We start from the raw sequence: 19,673 nt of genomic DNA on the forward strand, positions 1-19,673 counted from the left end.
CCAGTCCAAAACACCGGGAGGGAGGGCCGGTTTGTCCGTGCCTGATCTCAAGTGTAGAAATGATTCAGTCCTACTCACCCGGATGTACGCTGCTTGGACCCCGGCCAGCTCTTTTCCCAGCGGGACCACGGTCTTCTCAACGCGCCGCTCGTGAGAGTAAGGCTGGATGTCAGGAGAGTCTTCCGTACAGAGCTCGATGTGCGAAATCAGCAGGTTGGAAACCACTTGCTGGACGGCCTGCAAAGAGAGGAAGAATGTGGCACAGCACGTCTAGGCTTCAACCCCAGCATGGCTAAGAGATCTCATTATTATGTATATGGCAGGCACGGGTGAGCTTCGGCCTCATTTAAGGTATTTTGGACTTCCAACTCTCCCAGTAGGCTGTTAGGAATTGTGGGAGTTGAAGTCCAAAACACCTGGATGGAGGGCTGAAGTTCGCCCGTGCCTGGTATATGATATTCCCAAATCCACGTATTTAAGGACACAAAAGCATTTAAATACAATTGAAAATCTACAACTATACTAACATTAAGACAGAATTAAATATCATGGGTATTAAAAAGTCAGTTAAAATCATTACAGAATGTAATAAGTCACTGATATTCACTTTGGATATAAAGCTGGCCTTACAATCTACAGATTCTGCATCAATGACTGGAAACTATCCAAAAAGGCAAATGGTTTTGACATTTTATATAAAGGATACCTGTTTTACTATAGCAATAGAACTTGAGGAATTATTGGATTTTAGTATCCACAGAGGATCCTAGAAGCAAACCCCAGCAGACAGTAACGCCCCACTATACTTGTTTATTATAATGGTTTGTTTCATACGTATATCTCACCTTTTCCAAAATGGCACAACCTGATTCCCATATAAAAGATACCTCTCAGGGACACAAGCTGGGCTCAAACCATGGCTTTTACTTAGATGTTTCAAGCAACAGGCCTGTTTTGCTTTCACTCACTCACTTAGACAAAAAACATACTGCTATCCTATGCTTCTTCAGTTCTGCAATTCATGTAACTTGGGGTGTATCTATACTGTAGGACTGATGCAGTTTGACACCACTTTAACCACTGTGGCTCAATACTATGGAATCACAGGAATTGGGCAATGCTTTCCATCCTAAATATCTTGGTGTCGCCTTAGATCGAACACTAACATTTAGGAAACAGTGCATTAATACCAAGCACAAAGTAGATGCACGCAATAACATCCTCACAGGAATTGGGCAATGTTTTCCATCTTGGTGTCACCTTAGATTGAACACTAACATTTAGGAAACACTGCATGAACACCAAGCACAAAGTAGCTGCACACAATAACATCCTGCAGAAACTTACTGGCAGTGCATGGGATGCAGACCCAAAATTAGTAAGAACATCAGCCCTGGCCTTGTCTGACTCAACTGCTGAGTACGCCTGTTTTGTTTGGCATAAGTTTGCCCATAAGAAGCAGGAGAACACAGCACTGAAAGAAACATGCAGAATAATCACAGGATGTCTTAAACCTACATTTGTTGATAGACTCTACAAGCTAGCTGGCATTGTCCCCCGGATGTACGGCAGGAAGTTGTTGCTAACTGTGAGAGAAATAAGGTTGAACACTGAAAGCCACCCACTGCATGGCTATCAGCCCCCTCCCAGGAGACTCAAATCAAGGAAAAGTTTCATGAGAACCACCACTCCTCTCAATGTTTCCCCAGCAACAGCAAGAGTATCCCTCTGGGAAACTAGACCAAGATGCCCCCCCCCCCCAAAGGGTCTTCCTCCAGGGGCAAACCAAGAATGGGTAACCTGGGAGGGGAGGGGAGTGGGCAGATCAAAAGACAACCTGGTAAAATGGCACAACTTAGAAGAATCCTCCACCTTGTGCAACTATGGATCAGAACAAACAACTCCACACCTGCATTCTTGCCCACCATGCCCTGCCTCACACACAGAGGAAGAACTGTTTAAAGCTACAGACAATGCAGTCGCTGTTGCCCGTTTTTGTTCAAAAACTATTTAGCCGCTTGTGTTCCCTCTATTTTTATCAGTTTTATACTTTATGCAATGCTTTTGGCAAAAGAATAAAAAATAAATAAAACAGGAATTGGGGCACCAGCAAGCACTCTTTGGCAGAGAAGGATAGAGACCCTGTGTCTAACCAAAAACCCCAACATCCCATAGTATTGGGCCATGGTGGTGAAAAACTGCATTAATGTGAGGATGTAGATGCCTCCAGGAGTGGCTGACCTTTGCATCGCTGCCAGGGGTGGCCGTCAGAGCCAAGATCCGGAACTCATGGGTGTATTTGCATAATTCCTTCACCACCTGAGGAAAAAGGACCTCTCATCACCAACAGTGTCTTTGCATAACATCTTAGTATTTCTCAATGTATCCTAAAAATCTTTTGATATCTTACAGAAAAATTTAGTAAGTAATAATAATGTGTTGTGGAAGGCTTCCATGGCCAGAATGACTAGGTTGTTGTGCATTTTCCAGGCTGTATGGCCATGTTCCAGAAGCATTCTGTCCTTAGGAGATAATATTTATTATTATTATTATTATTATTATTATTATTATTATTATTATTATTAATAATAATAATAATAATAATAATAATAATAACAACAACTTATTACTTGCCTCTCCTGATGACTCAAGGTGGGTACAACAAATTCAGAAACAAATGGACATAAAAATACAATACATTACTAAATTTCATAAATAGACACATACACACACATATGTATGAAAATGTATACCAAACCCAGCTTTAGAATTGACATATAATGGTAATAGAATGCAAAATCCATGGGATTACTCCACTCTGTAATGATGAATCAGGAAGAAATTCGAGCCAATAAATAAATAACTTTGTAAAAATATGGGAGTGTCCTAAAAATCCTCTTATAAATGGAATAATTAGACAAACAAATTAGGTACATATACTGCTGTACAGGTTGCAATCTTACGGCACTAGGTTTATCTACACTACAGAATTACTGCAATTTGACGCCACTTTAACTGTCACAGATGAATGCAATGGAATTCTGGCATTTATAGTTTGGTGCAGCATCATCATTAATAATAATAAGGCCAAATAACAACATCCAACCAAATCAAAATAGATATAATGATATGTTTACGTGTTTTAAATGCACCTTGATATCGTATTTTATGTTTTATTTGGGCTTGGCCCTCATGTGAGCCTCCCTGAGTCCCTTTGGGGAGATGGGGCAGGATATAAAGTTGTTGTTGTTGTTGTTATTAGAACTAGCTTTACAATGTTCACTTAAAGAGCACAAAACCAAAGCACCACCTAGTGGCAGACGGTTTCCTCATCTTCTTGCCTTCAAAGCAATGTGGTTAGATAAGGACTTGACCTAGAAAAATCCAAAATCTAAGAAAGATTCTAGGTTCAAGAACTCCATAATTTGTTATTGTCTTCCCCACTTCTGTCTCATTTCCTCAGAATATTTTACAAGAAGGCTGGGCCTCAATTAGATGAAATAATAATGAACCAGAATATAAAGTTATTTTGGTAATATCAAACATGATATCACAGTTATTTGCAACACCTCACAACCTCTGAGGATGCCTGCCATAGATGTGGGTGAAACGTCAGGAGAATACTTCTAGAACATGGCCATACAGCCAGGAAAACATACAACAACCTCCCACAAACCAAAGATTGTCTATCTAACTTAAATTAATTTTAAATTAATTATTTTATTCATTTATTATCCACTTTCCTTCTCTGAAGGCGACTCAAAGCAGTGAACAGTAGTAAAAGCAATTCAATACTATTTAAAACCCAAAGACTATAAACATTATAATAGAAGTGAGCTTTTGACTAGCTAAAAATAAATAGTTCAAACCATTAAAACAGTGGTAAATACAACTGGCTCGGTCTTAAAAGCTTATATTCCGTTAGTGTTGTATTTTAATCTTTGTACTATGTGTTGAAATGTACTGTATATATTTTATGGCAATTTGTTTTTGATACATGCATTTTATGATACATATTTCACTGTAATGTTTTAGCTGCACTGTAGCCTGCCTTAACCTGTGAGGAGAGGGGATAACAAATAACAGTAACATTATTTAACAAAAATTGAGAAATTTTCTGTTCCTGGTGTAAAAGTGTTCTTTTCTGTTTAACTGTGTGGGGCGTACTTTGAAAGTAGTTGTTATCCTCCAGAAACTTCATTTTTGTGGCTGCCACAAACTAGGTTGAATGGGTTGAGACTCTATGATGAGATATTCATGGAAAAACTATCACAAAACGTACTGCAGGTGTCCCTCCCGCCAAAACAAATATTTGGCAGTTTGATAAACTTTCCCCATGTTTTTATGGTGGAACCAATTAGAAAATGGCATTGATAAACCAGGAACAAACATTGTGTTGCATAGTGTAAACAATGGTAAGAGTGCTGCGAGGGGCTACCTGGCAATATGCATAATTCCCCAGCGCCCTGTGGGCTTCGTCGAGCACCAGGCACTTCACTTCTGCAGCCGGGCAGATCCCTCGGGAGAGATCGTTGACCAGGATTTGAGGTGTCAGGAAGAAGACCTTCTTGTGGCGCCAGAGCTCCTTCCGGTCAGCGATTGAAGTGCCTCCTGAAACGACAAGGAAAAGCAAGGGCTGGATAATAATAATAATAATAATACTTTATTTATACCCTGCTCCATCTCTTGAAGGACTCGGGACGGCTTACACTGGGACAAGCCCAAAACAGTATTACATCAATAAAAACAGTAGCACAATAAAATCACAGTATAATAACACATCTTACAGAAGTTAAAGTAACTTAAAACATACCCTGTTTCCCCGAAAATAAGACATCCCCAGAAAATAAGACCTAGTAGAGGTTTTGCTGAATTGCTAAATATAAGGCCTCCCCCAAAAGTAAGACCTAACAAAGTTTTTGTTTGGTAGCATGCCCACCAAACAGAACAAAGCATGCAGGATCATTAAATGTATGTACTAGAGATTGTTGTACATGGAAATAATGGTAGTAACAAGAAATTCTTGATAGGATTCACAGTTTGGTTATGCTGGTTTGTGATAACAACTACTGTACAGTATATAATAAATGTTCAATTTTTTTTGTTCAACCATAAATGTGAATTCTTCTTCATGGAAGAATAAGACATCCCCTGAAAATAAGACCTAGCATATCTTTGGGAGCAAAAATTAATATAAGACACTGTCTTATTTTCGGGGAAACAGGGTAGACAGTAATCTATGTCAAGCATCATAGGACATGGGCCAAAGGGCATCTAGATGGTCTCATAAAACCATAGGTAAGGAAAGGGGTCCCCAAAGGCCATCTAGATGGTCTCATAAAACCATAGGTAAGGAAATGGGCCTCCAAAGGCCATCTAGACAATCTCATAAAACCATAGGTAAGGAAAGGGACGGTCTCATAAAACCATAGGTAAGGAAAGGGGTCCCCAAAGGCCATGTAGACGGTCTCATAAAACCATAGGTAAGGAAAGGGGCCCCCAAAGGCCATGTAGACGGTCTCATAAAACCATAGGTAAGGAAAGGGGCCCCCAAAGGCCATCTAGACAATCTCATAAAACCATAGGTAAGGAAAGTGACCTCCAAAGACCATCTAGATCAGGGGTCCCCAAACTAAGGCCCGGGGGCCAGAGGCGGCCCTCCAAGGTCATTTACCTGGCCCCCGCCCTCAGTTTTATAATATAATATTTTATATCAGTTTTAATAATATAATATATTGTATATACATATAATATTGATAATAATCTTATGTTATACGATATAATACTAATAGTAATACCATATAATAATATCAATTATATGTTATATATTACATATTATGTAATAGTATAGTGGTATAGTTCAATATAGTAATATATAATGCTAATATTGTGTTATGCTAATAATATAATGTATTGTATGTACATGCAGCTGCTCTGAGTCCCCTTCGGGGTGAGAAGGGTGGGATATAAATGTAGTAAATAAATGCAGTAAATAAATAATTAATTTTAGACTTAGGTTTGGCCAAAGTCTGAAACGACTCGAAGGCACACAACAACAACAATCCTTATTAACTTGACTATCTCATTGGCCAGTAGCAGGCCCACACTTTTCCACTGAAATCCTGATAGGTTTATGTTGGTTAAAATTGTTTTCATTTTTAAATATTGTATTGTTTTTCGTTATTGTTGCACTACAAATAAGACATGTGCAGTATGCATAGGGATTTGTTTGTAATTTTTTTTCAAATGATAATTCGGCCCCTCAACAGTCTGATGGATTGTGGACCGGCCCTCTGCTTCAAAAGTTTGGGGACCCCTGATCTAGATGGTTTCATAAGACCACAGGTAAGCAAAGAGACCTCCAAAGACCAGGCAGACTTAGGTCAACCTCAGTTTGGGGACCCCTGCTCTACTGTATATGCATATAGGCTAAAGCAGGGATCCTCAAACTTTTCAAGTGGAGGGCCAATTCACAGCCCCTCAGACTGTTAGGGGGCCAGACTATGATGAAATAGTCCAAAATTAGGATTGTTGCTGTTGTGTGTCTTCAAGTCATTTCAGACTTAGGTCAATCCTAAGTCTAAAGTTTAGGACAGAGGCCAGGTCAATGACCTTAGGGGGCCGCATCCGGCCCATGGGCCTTAGTTTGGGGACCCCTGATCTAGACGATCTCATAAGACATAGGTAAGCAAAGAGACCTCCAAAGGCCATCTAGATGGTCTCATAAGACCATAGATAAGGAAAGGGATCCTCAAAGACCATCTAGATGGTTTCATAAAACCATAGGTAAGTAAAGGCACCCTCAAAGGCCATCTAGACGGTCTCATATGACCATAGGTAATGAAAGTGACCTCCAAAAGCCATCTAGTTGGCCGTAGCTAAGCAAAGAGACCATCAAAGACCATCTAGATGATCTCATAAGGGTATAAGTAAGCAAAGAGACCTCCAAAGACCATCTAGACAATCTCATAAGCCCACAGGTAAGCAAAGAGACCTCCAAAGGCCATCTAGACAATCTCATAAAACCATAGGTAATGAAAGTGACCTCCAAAAGCCATCTAGTTGGCCGTAGCTAAGCAAAGAGACCTTCAAAGACCATCTAGATGATCTCATAAGGGTATAAGTAAGCAAAGAGACCTCCAAAGACCAGGTAGACTTAGGTCAACCCTAAGTCTAAAGTTTAGGACAGGGGCCAGGGAAATGACCTTGGAGGGCCACATCTGCCCCCCGGGCCTTAGTTTGGGGACCCCTGGGCTAAAGTAAGGGAGCGAGGCCCGGGCGGCGCATGCGCAGAGACGCACCGGTGACCTGGGCGGCGTCCCGGGCGGGGAGGCCCATGAGCCTGGCGCATGCGCGGCGCTGCTGGGCGACCAGGGGCCGTGTGGGGGCCAAGAAGAGGGCCTTCCCGGCGGGGAACCAGCGGGAGAAGTTGTGCAGCACGGCGGCCGCCACCAGCGTCTTGCCCAGGCCCGTGGGCAGGCACAGGAGCGTGTTGCCCAGCAGCGCCGCCCGCACCGCCCGCACCTGGTAGGGCCGCGTCTCCAGGCCGGGCCCGCCGGGGAAGAGCCACAGCCGCCCCGCCGGGCCCGCCACGAAGCCCCCCGGCCGCGCCTCCGCCTCCTCCGCCGCCGCCAGCAGCAGCGCCTCGTCTTCATCGTCCTCCCCGTCTTCTTCCCCGGGATCGGGCCGGGCGCCCCAGGCCTCGAACAGCGTCGCCTGCCGCCCTCCGCGCGCCGCCTTCATGGCGCTTTCCTCTCAGGCGCCGCCATCTTGGGCGCTGCGGAGGCGCCGCCATCGAAAATACGCGCCGCGAGACCTGATTGGCTCCCGAGTACGGAACGGGGCGTGGCCTCCACTCATTGGCTGCTCTCCCAGTGTGCGCTCCACCCTGATTGGCTACGGGCTGGTGGATAACGCTCCGCTCGGCGGCTGCGAAGAAATATCTACTGCGTTCATTGGCTACAGCATGAGTGCTCCACCCTGATTGGCTATGCCCTGCGGCACCTCGAATGCTGATTGGTCGGGACGCTTACCTCAGCAATTCACACCCAAACAACTACTATATTCCAGGCATGAGCCAACTTGGGCCTTCCCTCCCAGTGTTTTGGACTCCAACTCCCACAATTCCTAACAGCCTGCCGGCTGTTAGGAATTGTGGGAGTTGAAGTCCAAAACGCCGAGAGGTGAACAAGCTCTGTCAGCCTTTAGGGTGTGCTTCCGGCCGCGAGGACTACATTACCCAGGCTCCCTCGGGCGTCCTTTTAGGAAGTCCCGCCTATACCCCGATCCCATTGGCCAGATTCCTTTCGGGTTAGTGACGGGCGTGGTATTGCTCCAATAGGGAGCGTTCATTCTCCCGAGGCAGCCTGGGAAACGTAGTCCGGGCTCGGTGAGGGGAGAGTTAGGCAGCAGGGCGCTCGAGGAGGAGAAGGAGGCGTGCCTGTGGGACGGCGAGGCCATGGAGGCCCCCGCGCGGCCCTGGAGCCCCGAGCAGCTGCGGAGCGAAGAGCTCCCCAAGAGGGACCTGGTCCGCTTCCTCCAGGAGCAGGCCGCCCACAAGGTGAGACGCGTGTCAGGCCGTTCACACGTGCAAACGCGGGCAGGGGGAGGGGCCCACCTCTTTCTTGAAGGAGATATGGTATATAATATAACAATTAAAAATAACATATTAATAATAATTACGATAAATAATATATTTATAAATAAAATAAATGATATAAAAATAACCATAATAGATCATATAGTAATAAATAACGTTAATATATAAATATTCGACAAGCCTCCACCGTCCTGGGCTTCAGAAAAGCTCTAAAAACATGGTTATGTGCTCAGGCTTTTAATGAATACTCCAAAAACTATCATGTCAGGCTACACAGAGAAGCCATTGAAATCCACAAGCATGTGGACAACTTCAACAGAAAGGAGGAAACCATGAAAATGAACACAATCTGGCTACCAGTATTTTGAAAAAAAAAATCCAAAATCAGAACAGTAAATAAGAAGCAACACTCTGAAAACAGAGGAGTTCCAGACATGAATCAACCAGGGGCAGCTAACTACTCTGAATAAAGGATGCCTCCGGGCAGGAAGAAGCCAGGAGATAAAGCTATTCAATGCTAATTAGGGTGGTTAACTACAATATTCACACTGGCCTCCAGCTGACACCTCACCCTGGACTTTCCACAGATATATATAAACCTTCGTTGCTTAGTTTCTCCATACCTCACTACCTCTGAGGATGCCTGCCATAGATGTGGGCGAAATGTCAGGAGAGAATGCTCCTGGAACAAGGCCAGACAGCTCGGAAAACATACAACAACCCTTTTAATGAATAAATGGCAAAGGTGACATTGTCCGATTTGAGGCTAAAGCATGAGGTTTCTTGGACGAATGGATCTAATCATATGTTTTAAATTTTTATACTGTATTTTAATAGTTTTTAATTGATTGTATGTACTGTTTGTGATTTATAACTATGTGTAGGCAATGAATTTTTGCCAATTGTTGTAAGCCACGCTGAGTCCCTTCAGGTGAGAAAGGCAAGATATAAATGTTGGTAATAAAATAAATAAATAATTATAATAAATAAATAATATTTATTTATTTATTTACTACATTTATATCCCGCGCTTCTCACCCCGGAGGGGACTCAGAGCGGCTTACAAATCAAATGTACATACAATATACTATTAGCATAGCACAATATAAGCATTCAATTACTATATTGTACTATATCATTATATGGTAATATTATTAGTAATATTACATTTAATATATAATTAATATTATTATATTATTAGTTTAATATTGTATTACATTATATTATTGTCAATATTATAAGTATATACAATATATTATATATTTATAAATTATTGTATATTATATATACATGTATGTAAAATTAGCATAGCATGTTGCTATGGCACAGAAGACAAAATGGAACTATTTTCCTGGCTCTCAGCATAACATTAAAATAAATTATATAAACATAATCATAATAGATAATATAGTAATAAATAGCTACAATATATAAATAATTATAATAAATAATATTTTAATAATAAATAATGATAATACACAAGCGTAAAGTTAGATTGTCACCTTGTTGTAGTAAGGAAGCTTGAGGTGTTCCAATTTCCTTATTTTATTTATGTGCTTCAGTTGTATATCGCTTTTCTCACTCCGGGTGGGGGACTCAAAGTGGTTTCCAAACATGTTATGGCAAAATTCAATGCCTACACGAAGCAATAGTGACATACAACTATCAATTAAATCATAAAGTGCAGTAACATTAAATATTGAAATCAAATCATAGACCTGCATAAGTGGAGTACAGTCTCAAAGGTCTGTATAGGAAGGGTAAAAACATCGAGGGTAGCTTTGACAGTGTGGTGAGTGAATTAGAACCAGACATCCTGAGGAATGAGGTTGAGCGGGCCTTAAAAAGCATTGCTAATAGCAAGTCAGCAGGAGATGACGGGATCCCATCGGAGTTGTTCAAAATCTTGAAAGATGATGCTGTCAAGGTGATGCATGCCATATGCCAGCAGATATGGAAAACACAAGAATGGCCATCAAATTGGAAAAAATCAATATATATCCCCATACCAAAAAAGGGAAACGCCAAAGAATGCTCAAACTTCCGTACAGCGGCACTTATTTCTGCCAGTAAGGTAATGCTCAAGATCCTGCAAGCCAGACTCCAGCAATACATGGAGCGAGAGTTGCCAGATGTCCAAGCTGGGTTCAGAAAAGGCAGAGGAACAAGAGACCAAAATGCCAATATCCGCTGGATAATGGAGGAAGCCAGGGAGTTTCAGAAAAACATCTACTTCTGCTTTATTGACTATTCTAAAGCCTTTGACTGCATGGATAATAAACTGCGGCATGTTCTTGGTGATATGGGGATACCAAGCCACCTTGTCCGTCTCCTGAGCAATCTGTATAACGACCAAGTAGCCACAGTAAGAACAGATCACAGAACAACAGACTGGTTCAAGATTGGGAAAGGAGTACGGCAGGGCTGTTTCCTCTCACCCTCCCTATCTGACTTATATGCAGAACACGTCATACGTGTGTGGCTTGATGAATCCAAGGCTGGAGTTAAAATTGCTGGAAGAAACATTAACAACCTTAGATATGCAGGTGATACCACTCTGATGGCCGAAAGTGAGGAGGAGCTGAGGAGCCTTATCACCAAGGGGAAAGAAGACAGTGCAAAAGCTGGGTTGCAGTTAAACGTCAAGAAAACCAAGATGATGGCAACCAGACCGATTGATAACTGGCAAATAGAAGGAGAAAACGTGGAGGCAGTGACAGACTTTATATTTCTACGCGTGAAGATCACTGCAGACGCAGACTGCAGCCAGAAAATCAGAAGACGTTTCCTTCTTGGGAGGAGAGCAATGGCCAACCTCAATGATAAAACAGTGAAGAGCAGAGACATCACACTGGCAACTAAGGTCTGCATAGTAAAAGCAATGGTATTCTCTGTAGTGACCTATGGATGTGAGAGAGAGCTGGACCATAAGGAAGGCTGAGCGAAGGAAGAAAGATGCTTTTGGACTGTGGTGTTGGAGGAAAATCCTGAGAGTGCCTTGGACCGTGAGAAGGTCCAACCAGTCCATACTCCAGGAAATAATGCCTGACTGGAGGGAAGGATATTAGAGGCAAAGATGAAGGACTTTGGCCACATCATGAGAGGACAGGAAAGCTTGGAGAAGAGAAAGATGCTGGGGAAAATGGAAGGAAAAAGGAAGAGAGGCCGACCAAGGGCAAGATGGATGGACGGTATCCTTGGACTGGCATGAACTTGAAGGAACTGGGAGCGGCGACGGCCAACGGAGCTCTGGCGTGGACTGGTCCATGAGGTCACGAAGAGTCGGAAACGACTGCACGAATAAATAACAACTTTTATGCAGTGCTTTTGACACGATATATATATATATATGTGTGTGTGTTCCCTAAGTGAGCTGTAGAATACAATCAATAATAACATACACCACAATGTATACTGATCAATATTCTTCTCTTTACACACTGTTATTCCAGGTGTGGTGCAGCTACAGAGATACAGAAATGCAGATAAACTGCTTTTTTGAAACTGTTGTGCTTAATCTGTACTCTGAGGACAGAATACAGATTTCACCATCCAGAGAAACCAGCAGCAGGTTTTTCGATATCAATATAAAATATTTGTGACAAGAATGTCTTAACTGTGGAGAAAGCAGGATGGGAACTTCACGTTTTCCATTGCTCATCCTTACTGCTTGGGATCTTTTAGCTGGAGATCCTGCCTTGAGCAGAATGGGGTTGGACTACATGAAATGCTTTTAATGTAAGCCGTTTTGAGTCTCCTTGTAGAGAGAAACGCGGGGTATAAATAAACATCATAATAATAACAATAACCAAGAAGATCTTGGGTTTTGTGACCAGAGCTTAAGAGCAGGATCCCAAATGATCTTTGCAGTTGACGTCCAAAACACCTGGAGGGAGGGCCAAAGTTTGCCCATGCTTTATTTAGGGGTTGTACATTCCCAAAGGCCCTGTCTTCGCATTTCTTTCCTCGTGTCTGATTTTTGGTTTTTTTTTCAGTTCCTTGCAGAACACAAACTTCTTGGGCAGATTAAAAATGTGTCCAAGACAGCCAGCAAGGACCAGCTGATCACCGCTTATAACCAGCTCTTTGAGACAAAGGTAAGGTACTTCGCCTACAGAACTGTGGCCCTGTGCAAGGCTCGCCTACTTAGAATGTAAGGTCTTTATTTTTGTGTACATTGGAGGTGGTTGCTCAGTGGGCAGAGTTGGTCCTTTGCATGTACAGCTGGCCTCCACATTTGCTGACTTGACTATTTTGGTTTCAAACCGAAGAGGAAGAGATTCCACCTAAAAGGTAGGAAGAATTTCTTGATGGTCTACCATGGGATATTCTGCTTCCTGGGAGTCTGATCGACTCCTTTGTAGGTTTTGAAGCAAAGGCTGCATGGTCATCTGTTGGAAGGGCTTGGGTGTAGTCTTCATATCTGGCAGGAGAATGGGATTGGCCTCTAGGATTCTCTGAGGCTCATGCACTTCTACAGGCTTTTTATTTGTGGGCAAAGCTGACCCTTCTCATTTACAGCTAGGTCTCCACATTTGCTTTTTTGACATCCTCAGATTCAATTATTTGTGAGATTTCATCAACTTCCATTTTGCTTTGGTTCTTTAGCCCATAGAAATGGGAGCACAGACTGAATCAAGGCCCTCCAAACCTGTACTTCCTCTAACTATGAAACTAAAGAACCTGAGCGAAGTGCAGAGCTCATGGCTTGGAAGGGGCCAGGAAAAGACGTGGCCACTGCCACCTCCTCTTCCCTCAAGGTGCATCCACATCCACACATTAGTCCTGCACTTTGGAATCAAGGGGGGAAGGGGGGGTCACTGTTGCCATAAATTGCCTCCCAACGATGGGGCCACCATGTGCGCTATCACACAGCAGCCCTGCCCTTTGGGAGAAGTCAGCATTGCTACAAACTTATCATCCTGTGTTTAATATTAATATGCATTAGGGTTTAAATGGTATTTTTTTAATATCATGAACTGCTTCTCAATCAAAGAGGCAGAGGAGGAGACAAATAATATAACTACATCAAGAGTAATAATAATTCTGTATGGATGTTCATGTGGCAGCTGCAGACTTAGAGTAGGAGGATCTCTCCATCTGTCACACATTCTTCATGTTTCCTCTGTCTGGAGAATTTCCAAGCTTGCAAGCCTAAAGGGACCTTCCATGATTTGCCCACTGTATTCTTGGTTTTCCCACTTTCATTGGGGGGGGGGGGGGGTTCCTATGCTTAAGGAAGGCAACTGTGGAGAAAGCCAGTTCCATTTCCTAGATTTGCAGTTCAAATGGGCCTCCGATGTCTGAGGTTAAAATTTAAAATGTTGCTCTGCTGGTTGAAGTCTTTCTATGTCAAGTTGTTTGGGACTGAAATATTGTGAAATGTGCCCTGCCTTGGTAGCCTTTGGCCAGCTGCTTTCCTCAGCGTTGTTATATGGATAATAACCTGGACTTACTTTATAGCAGGCATGTTAGGAATTGTGGGAGTTGAAGTCCAAAACACCAGGATGACCGAAGCTGGCTCATGCCTGCTATATTCTCTTTAATGGTGAGGAATCACCTCACAGTGGGTGCCTTTCCCCCCAGAGTTTCAAGGGCAGCGAGAGCCCAGAGGAGCTGGCCGAGCAGGTGAAGAGTGTCAAGTTGGATGAAGGCAAAGCCAAAGAGGCCAAGCAGGAGGAGGCCGTCGACGAGGTGAGTCCAGAGAGAACGAGGAGGGAGGGAGGGAGCCAGGGAGGGAAGGAAGGAAGGAGAGGGCTGGGCAGTTCTGTCACGGTCAAGAAGTGCTGCTTTCCAGTTGTGGAAGTCCTTGAGGGCCAGGGCTAGTTTATTCTTCGTTTGGCTGGAAAAATATATGCATACTGTCGCTGGCGGCACAGTGTGTCAAAGCGCTGAGCTGCTGAACTTGCAGACTGAAAGGTCACAGGTTTGAATCTGGGGAGCGGAGTGAGCGTCCACTGTTAGCCCCAGCTTCTGCCAACCTAGCAGTTCGAAAACATGCCAATGTGAGTAGATCAATTAGTACTGCTCCGGTGGGAAGGTAACGATGCTCCATGCAGTCATGCCAGTGGCCACATGACCTTGGAGGTGTCTACGGACAATGCCGGCTCTTTGGCTTAGAAATGGAGATGAGCACCAACCCCAAAAGTAGGGCACGACTGGACTTAATATCAGGGGAAAACTTTTACCTTTACCTTACTGCCCTTGTAGTTACAAAGGGCGCCGTCCTGAGAGCGTGGTTGCAGTCATGGAAGTCCACAGGCTAAATGAAGATGTTGAATGATGAATTTGAAACAAACCCCTGAAATGGCTTTCATAGGACTGTGTTGGTCTATTGGAGTAGTTGTGTTTCCTGGGCAATTTGTGCCATGGTCTTCCTGAGGAAAATGAAACACATAATGCGTGTACTCAGAATGGGAGGACCTCCTTTGTAGGAGGAAACATTCTGTTTTGTGGTTTCACCGCAACGTTCATCCCATTGGTTCAGACATAAATCTGACTGGGTTCAGTTCCTGAGTCTCCATGCACAGAATTTAACGCCAATGCCTTTGAAATAGTGAAGGAATGTATGTGCCGGTGGCTGATTCTCCCTCTGCTTCCAGGGCCCTCCAAAATACACCAAGTCTGTCCTGAAGAAGGGGGATAAAGTCAACTTCCCCAAAAAGGGCGACGTTGTCCACTGCTGGTACACGGGAAAGCTTGAAGACGGAACCGTCTTTGACAGCAACATCCAGACAAGTAAGAACAGGGCAAATGGCGAAGAGCTGCAGAAGGGGCCATTCCCTGTTTGGTTGCTTCTATTCACCTCCCTTTTTGCCGCTTTAATACAGATTTTAATAGGAAAGAAGCACAAATAGATGAAACATCAGTTCTTATACATACATACACATAAACATACTTGAACAACAATTACATAACCAACTATACCTCAAAGTGGAGTGGAGGTTTTTTCTCTGGAGGTGTTTAAACAGAGGCCATCTGTCAGGGATGCTTTGTGCTTTTCCTGCCTGGCAGAAGGGGGTTGGAATAGGTGGCCCATGTGATCTCTTCCAACATTATTATTCTATACATGTAAATCTAAAACACAAACATATGTACATAAATTAGTTTTAAAAGAGGATTTCCGGCTTCCCTTTTTGTGGATTTCTCTGTAGTTTAACTTTTTTTTCTTCCATTTTAATATGTGTGCTTGTAGAATTGTGAAAGTATTTTATGTGTTTTTGATTATGCCGTGACCCTCCTCGAGCTATGGGGTGAGGTGGATCAGAAATATAATAATAATAATAATAATAATAATAATAATAATAATAATAATAATAATAACAATAATAATAATTCTAACTTATATGCAGCAAGGTTTTGACTTCTACTTTTTTTACATCCACAAACATATCCCAAGAGTTTATGTCTACAAATCTGTATATATTTTCCTCTCCTTCAAATCTATATAGAGAGGTTTCCACTCTTTTAAGAGTGTGCCCAGTGTCTTACCCTTCAAGAAAGTCGCTAACTTGTCCAATTTGGTTAGTTCCTATATTTTTGCTGTCTAGCTTTCTATAGTTGGCCATTATTTCAGTCTTTTCCAGCCACACTGGGAGAGATGCCAGTTCCTTGCCTGTAAGACAGGCATGGGCCAACTTGGGCCCTCCCTCCAGGTGTTTTGGACTTCAACTCCCATGAATTGTGGGGGTTGAAGCCCAAAATCCCTGGAGGGGGTGCCCAAGTTGGCCCATGCCTGTTCTAGGATCAGGCCCAGAAGTGCAGTATTGAGTTGGCCAGATCTGCTACAAGGCCCTCCGCCTCACTCTCTCCTTTGTTTTCCCAGGTTCAAAGAAAAAGAAAGCCGCCAAGCCCCTGAGCTTCAAAGTCGGTGTTGGGAAAGTCATCCGCGGCGTAAGTACTAGCGAATGGAAGGAGGGCCCTTCAGCCTTGTGTGCAGCCGAGAAGGGCCTTTGCAGGGCAGGCACCCAAAGGGATGCCTCATATTGGGAGGAAAGGGGGCTGAGGAAAGCTTGACCAGGAAAAAGCATACCCTTGTATGGGACCGGGGGGGGGGGGGTGGCCTTCCCCTGACCATTTGCTCCTCCCACGTTTTTTGGGGTCCACGAGAAACAGCTTCAGGAGCTGGTTTGGTATGGCTTGGAGGAAAGAAGGGGACCCAAGAGCCATGTTTAGATAAGACTATGGAAGACAATTTGAAAGATGTTCTGTTCCTGGTTTGAATGTGTTGTACTCCAGGAACCTTGTTGTTTTTCTGGTTGCCACAAACTAGTTTAAATTGGTCGAGTCTTGGTGATGAGAGTTTTATTGAAAAACCAGAGCAAAATGTGCTTTAGCAGGATGTCCCTCCTGCAAAGATAAAGTTTACGTCCTGCAGCGTGATTAATTTTAGTTACGTCCTGCAGTAAAATGTTTAATTGTAACTGTTTTAATGTATTTTAATATTAGTATAGTTGTTAAAGCTGTGAGCCACTTTGAGTCTCAGTCCTGAAAATGAAGCAGATGAGTATTTACTACTACTACTACTACTACTAATAATAATAATAATAATAATAATAATAATTCTAGATGTAAGCTGTGTTAAAGATTGTTTCCAGTCCTTATTAAAATAGAAAAGTGCCTAAGTGACACTTGAGCTTTAATTCAACTGGAAATGAAGGAAAGGATGACCCATAAGACATGGACTCCCTCTCATCGTCTTCCGCCTTGTTTCCACAGTGGGACGAAGCCCTGCTGACGATGAGCAAAGGAGAGAAGGCTCACTTGGAAATCGAACCGGAGTGGGCTTACGGGAAGAAGGGGCAGCCGGACGCCAAGTATCCTTACCAAGGAGTCAGACTTAACAAGGGGAAGGGGCCGGGGAGGGGTTGTCTCCCTTTCCAAATGTCTTGTAAGTCAGACAAACGCCCTCTCGATGTGCCTTGCATTCAGGAATGTTTGAGGCAAAGGGAGTGCAAAAGAGCCAAAGTGTTGGTAGTGCGGCTCCCTTTGCATCATGGCCTCCATCCTTTCGTAATGAGGGCAAAGAGCACAAATGGGTTTGAGGTTCTCCTGCAGTGGATCTTGGGTGATACAGTGGCTTCTGCTTAGCCGGGACGATATTTGGAAAAGTGGGTGTTGGGGGTATCGTGTTGAAAAAGCCAAGTTCCCTGTTGTGAGAAATGATGGTTTTCATCACCGTTTGCTGCAGCTCTGTACAGGAATTAGCCCAGAGAAGATGCCCCCAAATGTTCTCTCCTCCATTACTTGCCTCCCTTCCTATTGAACATTTAAAAACAGGCATGGGCCAGTAAGCTGTTAGGAATTGTGGGAGTTGAAGTCCAAAACCCCTGGAGGGAGGGCCCAAGTTGGCCCATGGCTGATTTAGAACCTTCCCAGTTCATTTCTTGGTGCAAAAGGTGGTGCTCCTTAACCCCTGAACCTCAGGATCCCACCCAACGCAAAGCTCTTCTTTGAGGTTGAGCTGGTGGACATTGAGTGACCGGTCGTGTGGCCCTCCTGGGCCCTGGCAGATGGTGAGGAACCCCTTGAGTCCAGAAACGAAGACAGATGTGGCCTTGTACACTTACTTACACATTGCAATGGGGGGAAGGCGTAATTGCAGCTTCTGTACAGTCTCCGCTGAATTAAAGTCTTGTTTATACATGGTTTTGGACACTCATTCTAAGGCAGCAGCCAATACTTCCTCCAAAACGCAGGTCTCGAGGGTCTGGGGTGAAGCGGCAGGCCTCAGCAGGGACTCCTTTGTTTGAATAGCAGGCTGAGCTGCATTGCAGTTGCGACAGAAGGATCAATCACTTCCTGGTGGGAAGTGACTCAAACACTGCCTTCTGCTCTGGGTTCTGGCCATCTGTTGGGTGTGCTTTGAATGCAATTGTCCTGTTTCTTAGCAGGAGGTTGGCCTGTGAGGTCTCTTCCAACTCTAGGATTCTTGTTTGTAACCAGTGAGAAACATTCAGGCGTTTCTTGAAAGCAAATGAAATGCTCGCTTTGAAAACAACCCCTAGGAATGAATGATGCACATAAAAGGGTGACTGCTCTGCTGGGAGAAGGACAAGGGCATTTCTGGGGCTGAACCCTTCTGCCATCGATCTATCCTCAGACTGGTAGGGAGCGCATCTCGCTCTCATTGGAGTACAATGTAGTTTAAGGCACTGCTTCTGAAAGTGTGGGTCTTGGCCCCAAATGTGATCTCCCAGCTCAATGCTTGCGTTACAAAGTTTGGTGACAGGAAAATGTTTCCTGAATTGCACCCATTTACACAAATCTGTAAGCAACATGCAGTGTTTACAGCAGGGGTCCTCAAACTTTTTAAGCCGAGGGCCGGTCCACAATCCTTCTGACTGTTGAGGGGCCGGATTATCATTTGAAAAAAAAATACAAACAAATTCCAATGCACACTGCATATGTCTTATTTGTAGTGCAAAAACAACAACAACAACGAAAGAATACAATATTTAAAAATAAAAACAATTTTAACCAACATACATTTATCAGGATTTCAATGGGAAGTGTGGTCCTGCTTCTGGCCAATGAGATAGTCAAGTTAATTAGGGTTGTTGTTGTTGTTGTTGTGTGCCTTCAAGTCATTTCAGACTTTGGGTGAGCCTAAGTCTAAAATTTATTATTTATTTATTTACTGCATTTATTTACTACATTTGTATCACACCTTTCTCACCCTAAAGGGGACTCAGAATAGCTTACAAATTATATGTACATACAATATATTATATTATTAGCATAGCACAATATTAGCATTATATATTACTATATTGAACTATACCACTATACTGTAATATTATTAGTAATATTATATGTAATATAGAATATATAATCTATATTATTATATGGTATTATTATTAGTGTTATATTGTATTACATTATAATATTATGATCAATATTATATGTATATACAATATATGATATTATAAAACTGAGGGCGGGGGCCAGGTAAATGACCTCGGAGGGCCGCATCCGGCCCCTGGGCCTTAGTTTGGGGACCCCTGCACTATACTGTAATATTATTAGTAATATTACATGTAATATATAATATATAATTAATATTATTATATGG

General features: G+C 43.1%; 2 protein-coding genes across 3 annotated transcripts in view; one reads left to right on the forward strand and one right to left on the reverse strand.

Moving 5' to 3' along the window:
- The window catches only part of fancm (FA complementation group M), a 66,838-nt gene extending 59,035 nt beyond the window's left edge, over window positions 1-7,803 (reverse strand). For both annotated transcript variants that reach the window (XM_062968727.1, XM_062968726.1), the window contains exons 1-4: window positions 7,302-7,803; window positions 4,439-4,611; window positions 2,242-2,319; window positions 79-237 (exon numbers count right to left, since the gene is read on the reverse strand). In XM_062968727.1, the coding sequence (XP_062824797.1) occupies window positions 79-237; window positions 2,242-2,319; window positions 4,439-4,611; window positions 7,302-7,743 (852 nt within the window). In that variant the 5' untranslated portion in view covers window positions 7,744-7,803. The remainder of the gene's footprint in view (window positions 1-78; window positions 238-2,241; window positions 2,320-4,438; window positions 4,612-7,301) is intronic.
- A 538-nt stretch (window positions 7,804-8,341) lies between these two features.
- fkbp3 (FKBP prolyl isomerase 3) lies at window positions 8,342-18,247 on the forward strand. The gene is made up of 7 exons (XM_062968731.1): window positions 8,342-8,560; window positions 12,595-12,696; window positions 14,186-14,293; window positions 15,202-15,337; window positions 16,425-16,492; window positions 17,318-17,415; window positions 18,026-18,247. The coding sequence occupies exons 1-7, from the start codon at window positions 8,459-8,461 to the stop codon at window positions 18,078-18,080; spliced, it is 669 nt and encodes a 222-aa protein (XP_062824801.1). The 5' UTR covers window positions 8,342-8,458; the 3' UTR covers window positions 18,081-18,247.
- Window positions 18,248-19,673: the final 1,426 nt, after the last annotated feature.

The sequence above is a fragment of the Anolis carolinensis genome, chromosome 1, assembly GCF_035594765.1.
Source record: "Anolis carolinensis isolate JA03-04 chromosome 1, rAnoCar3.1.pri, whole genome shotgun sequence".
Classification (NCBI taxonomy): Eukaryota; Metazoa; Chordata; class Lepidosauria; order Squamata; family Dactyloidae; genus Anolis; species Anolis carolinensis.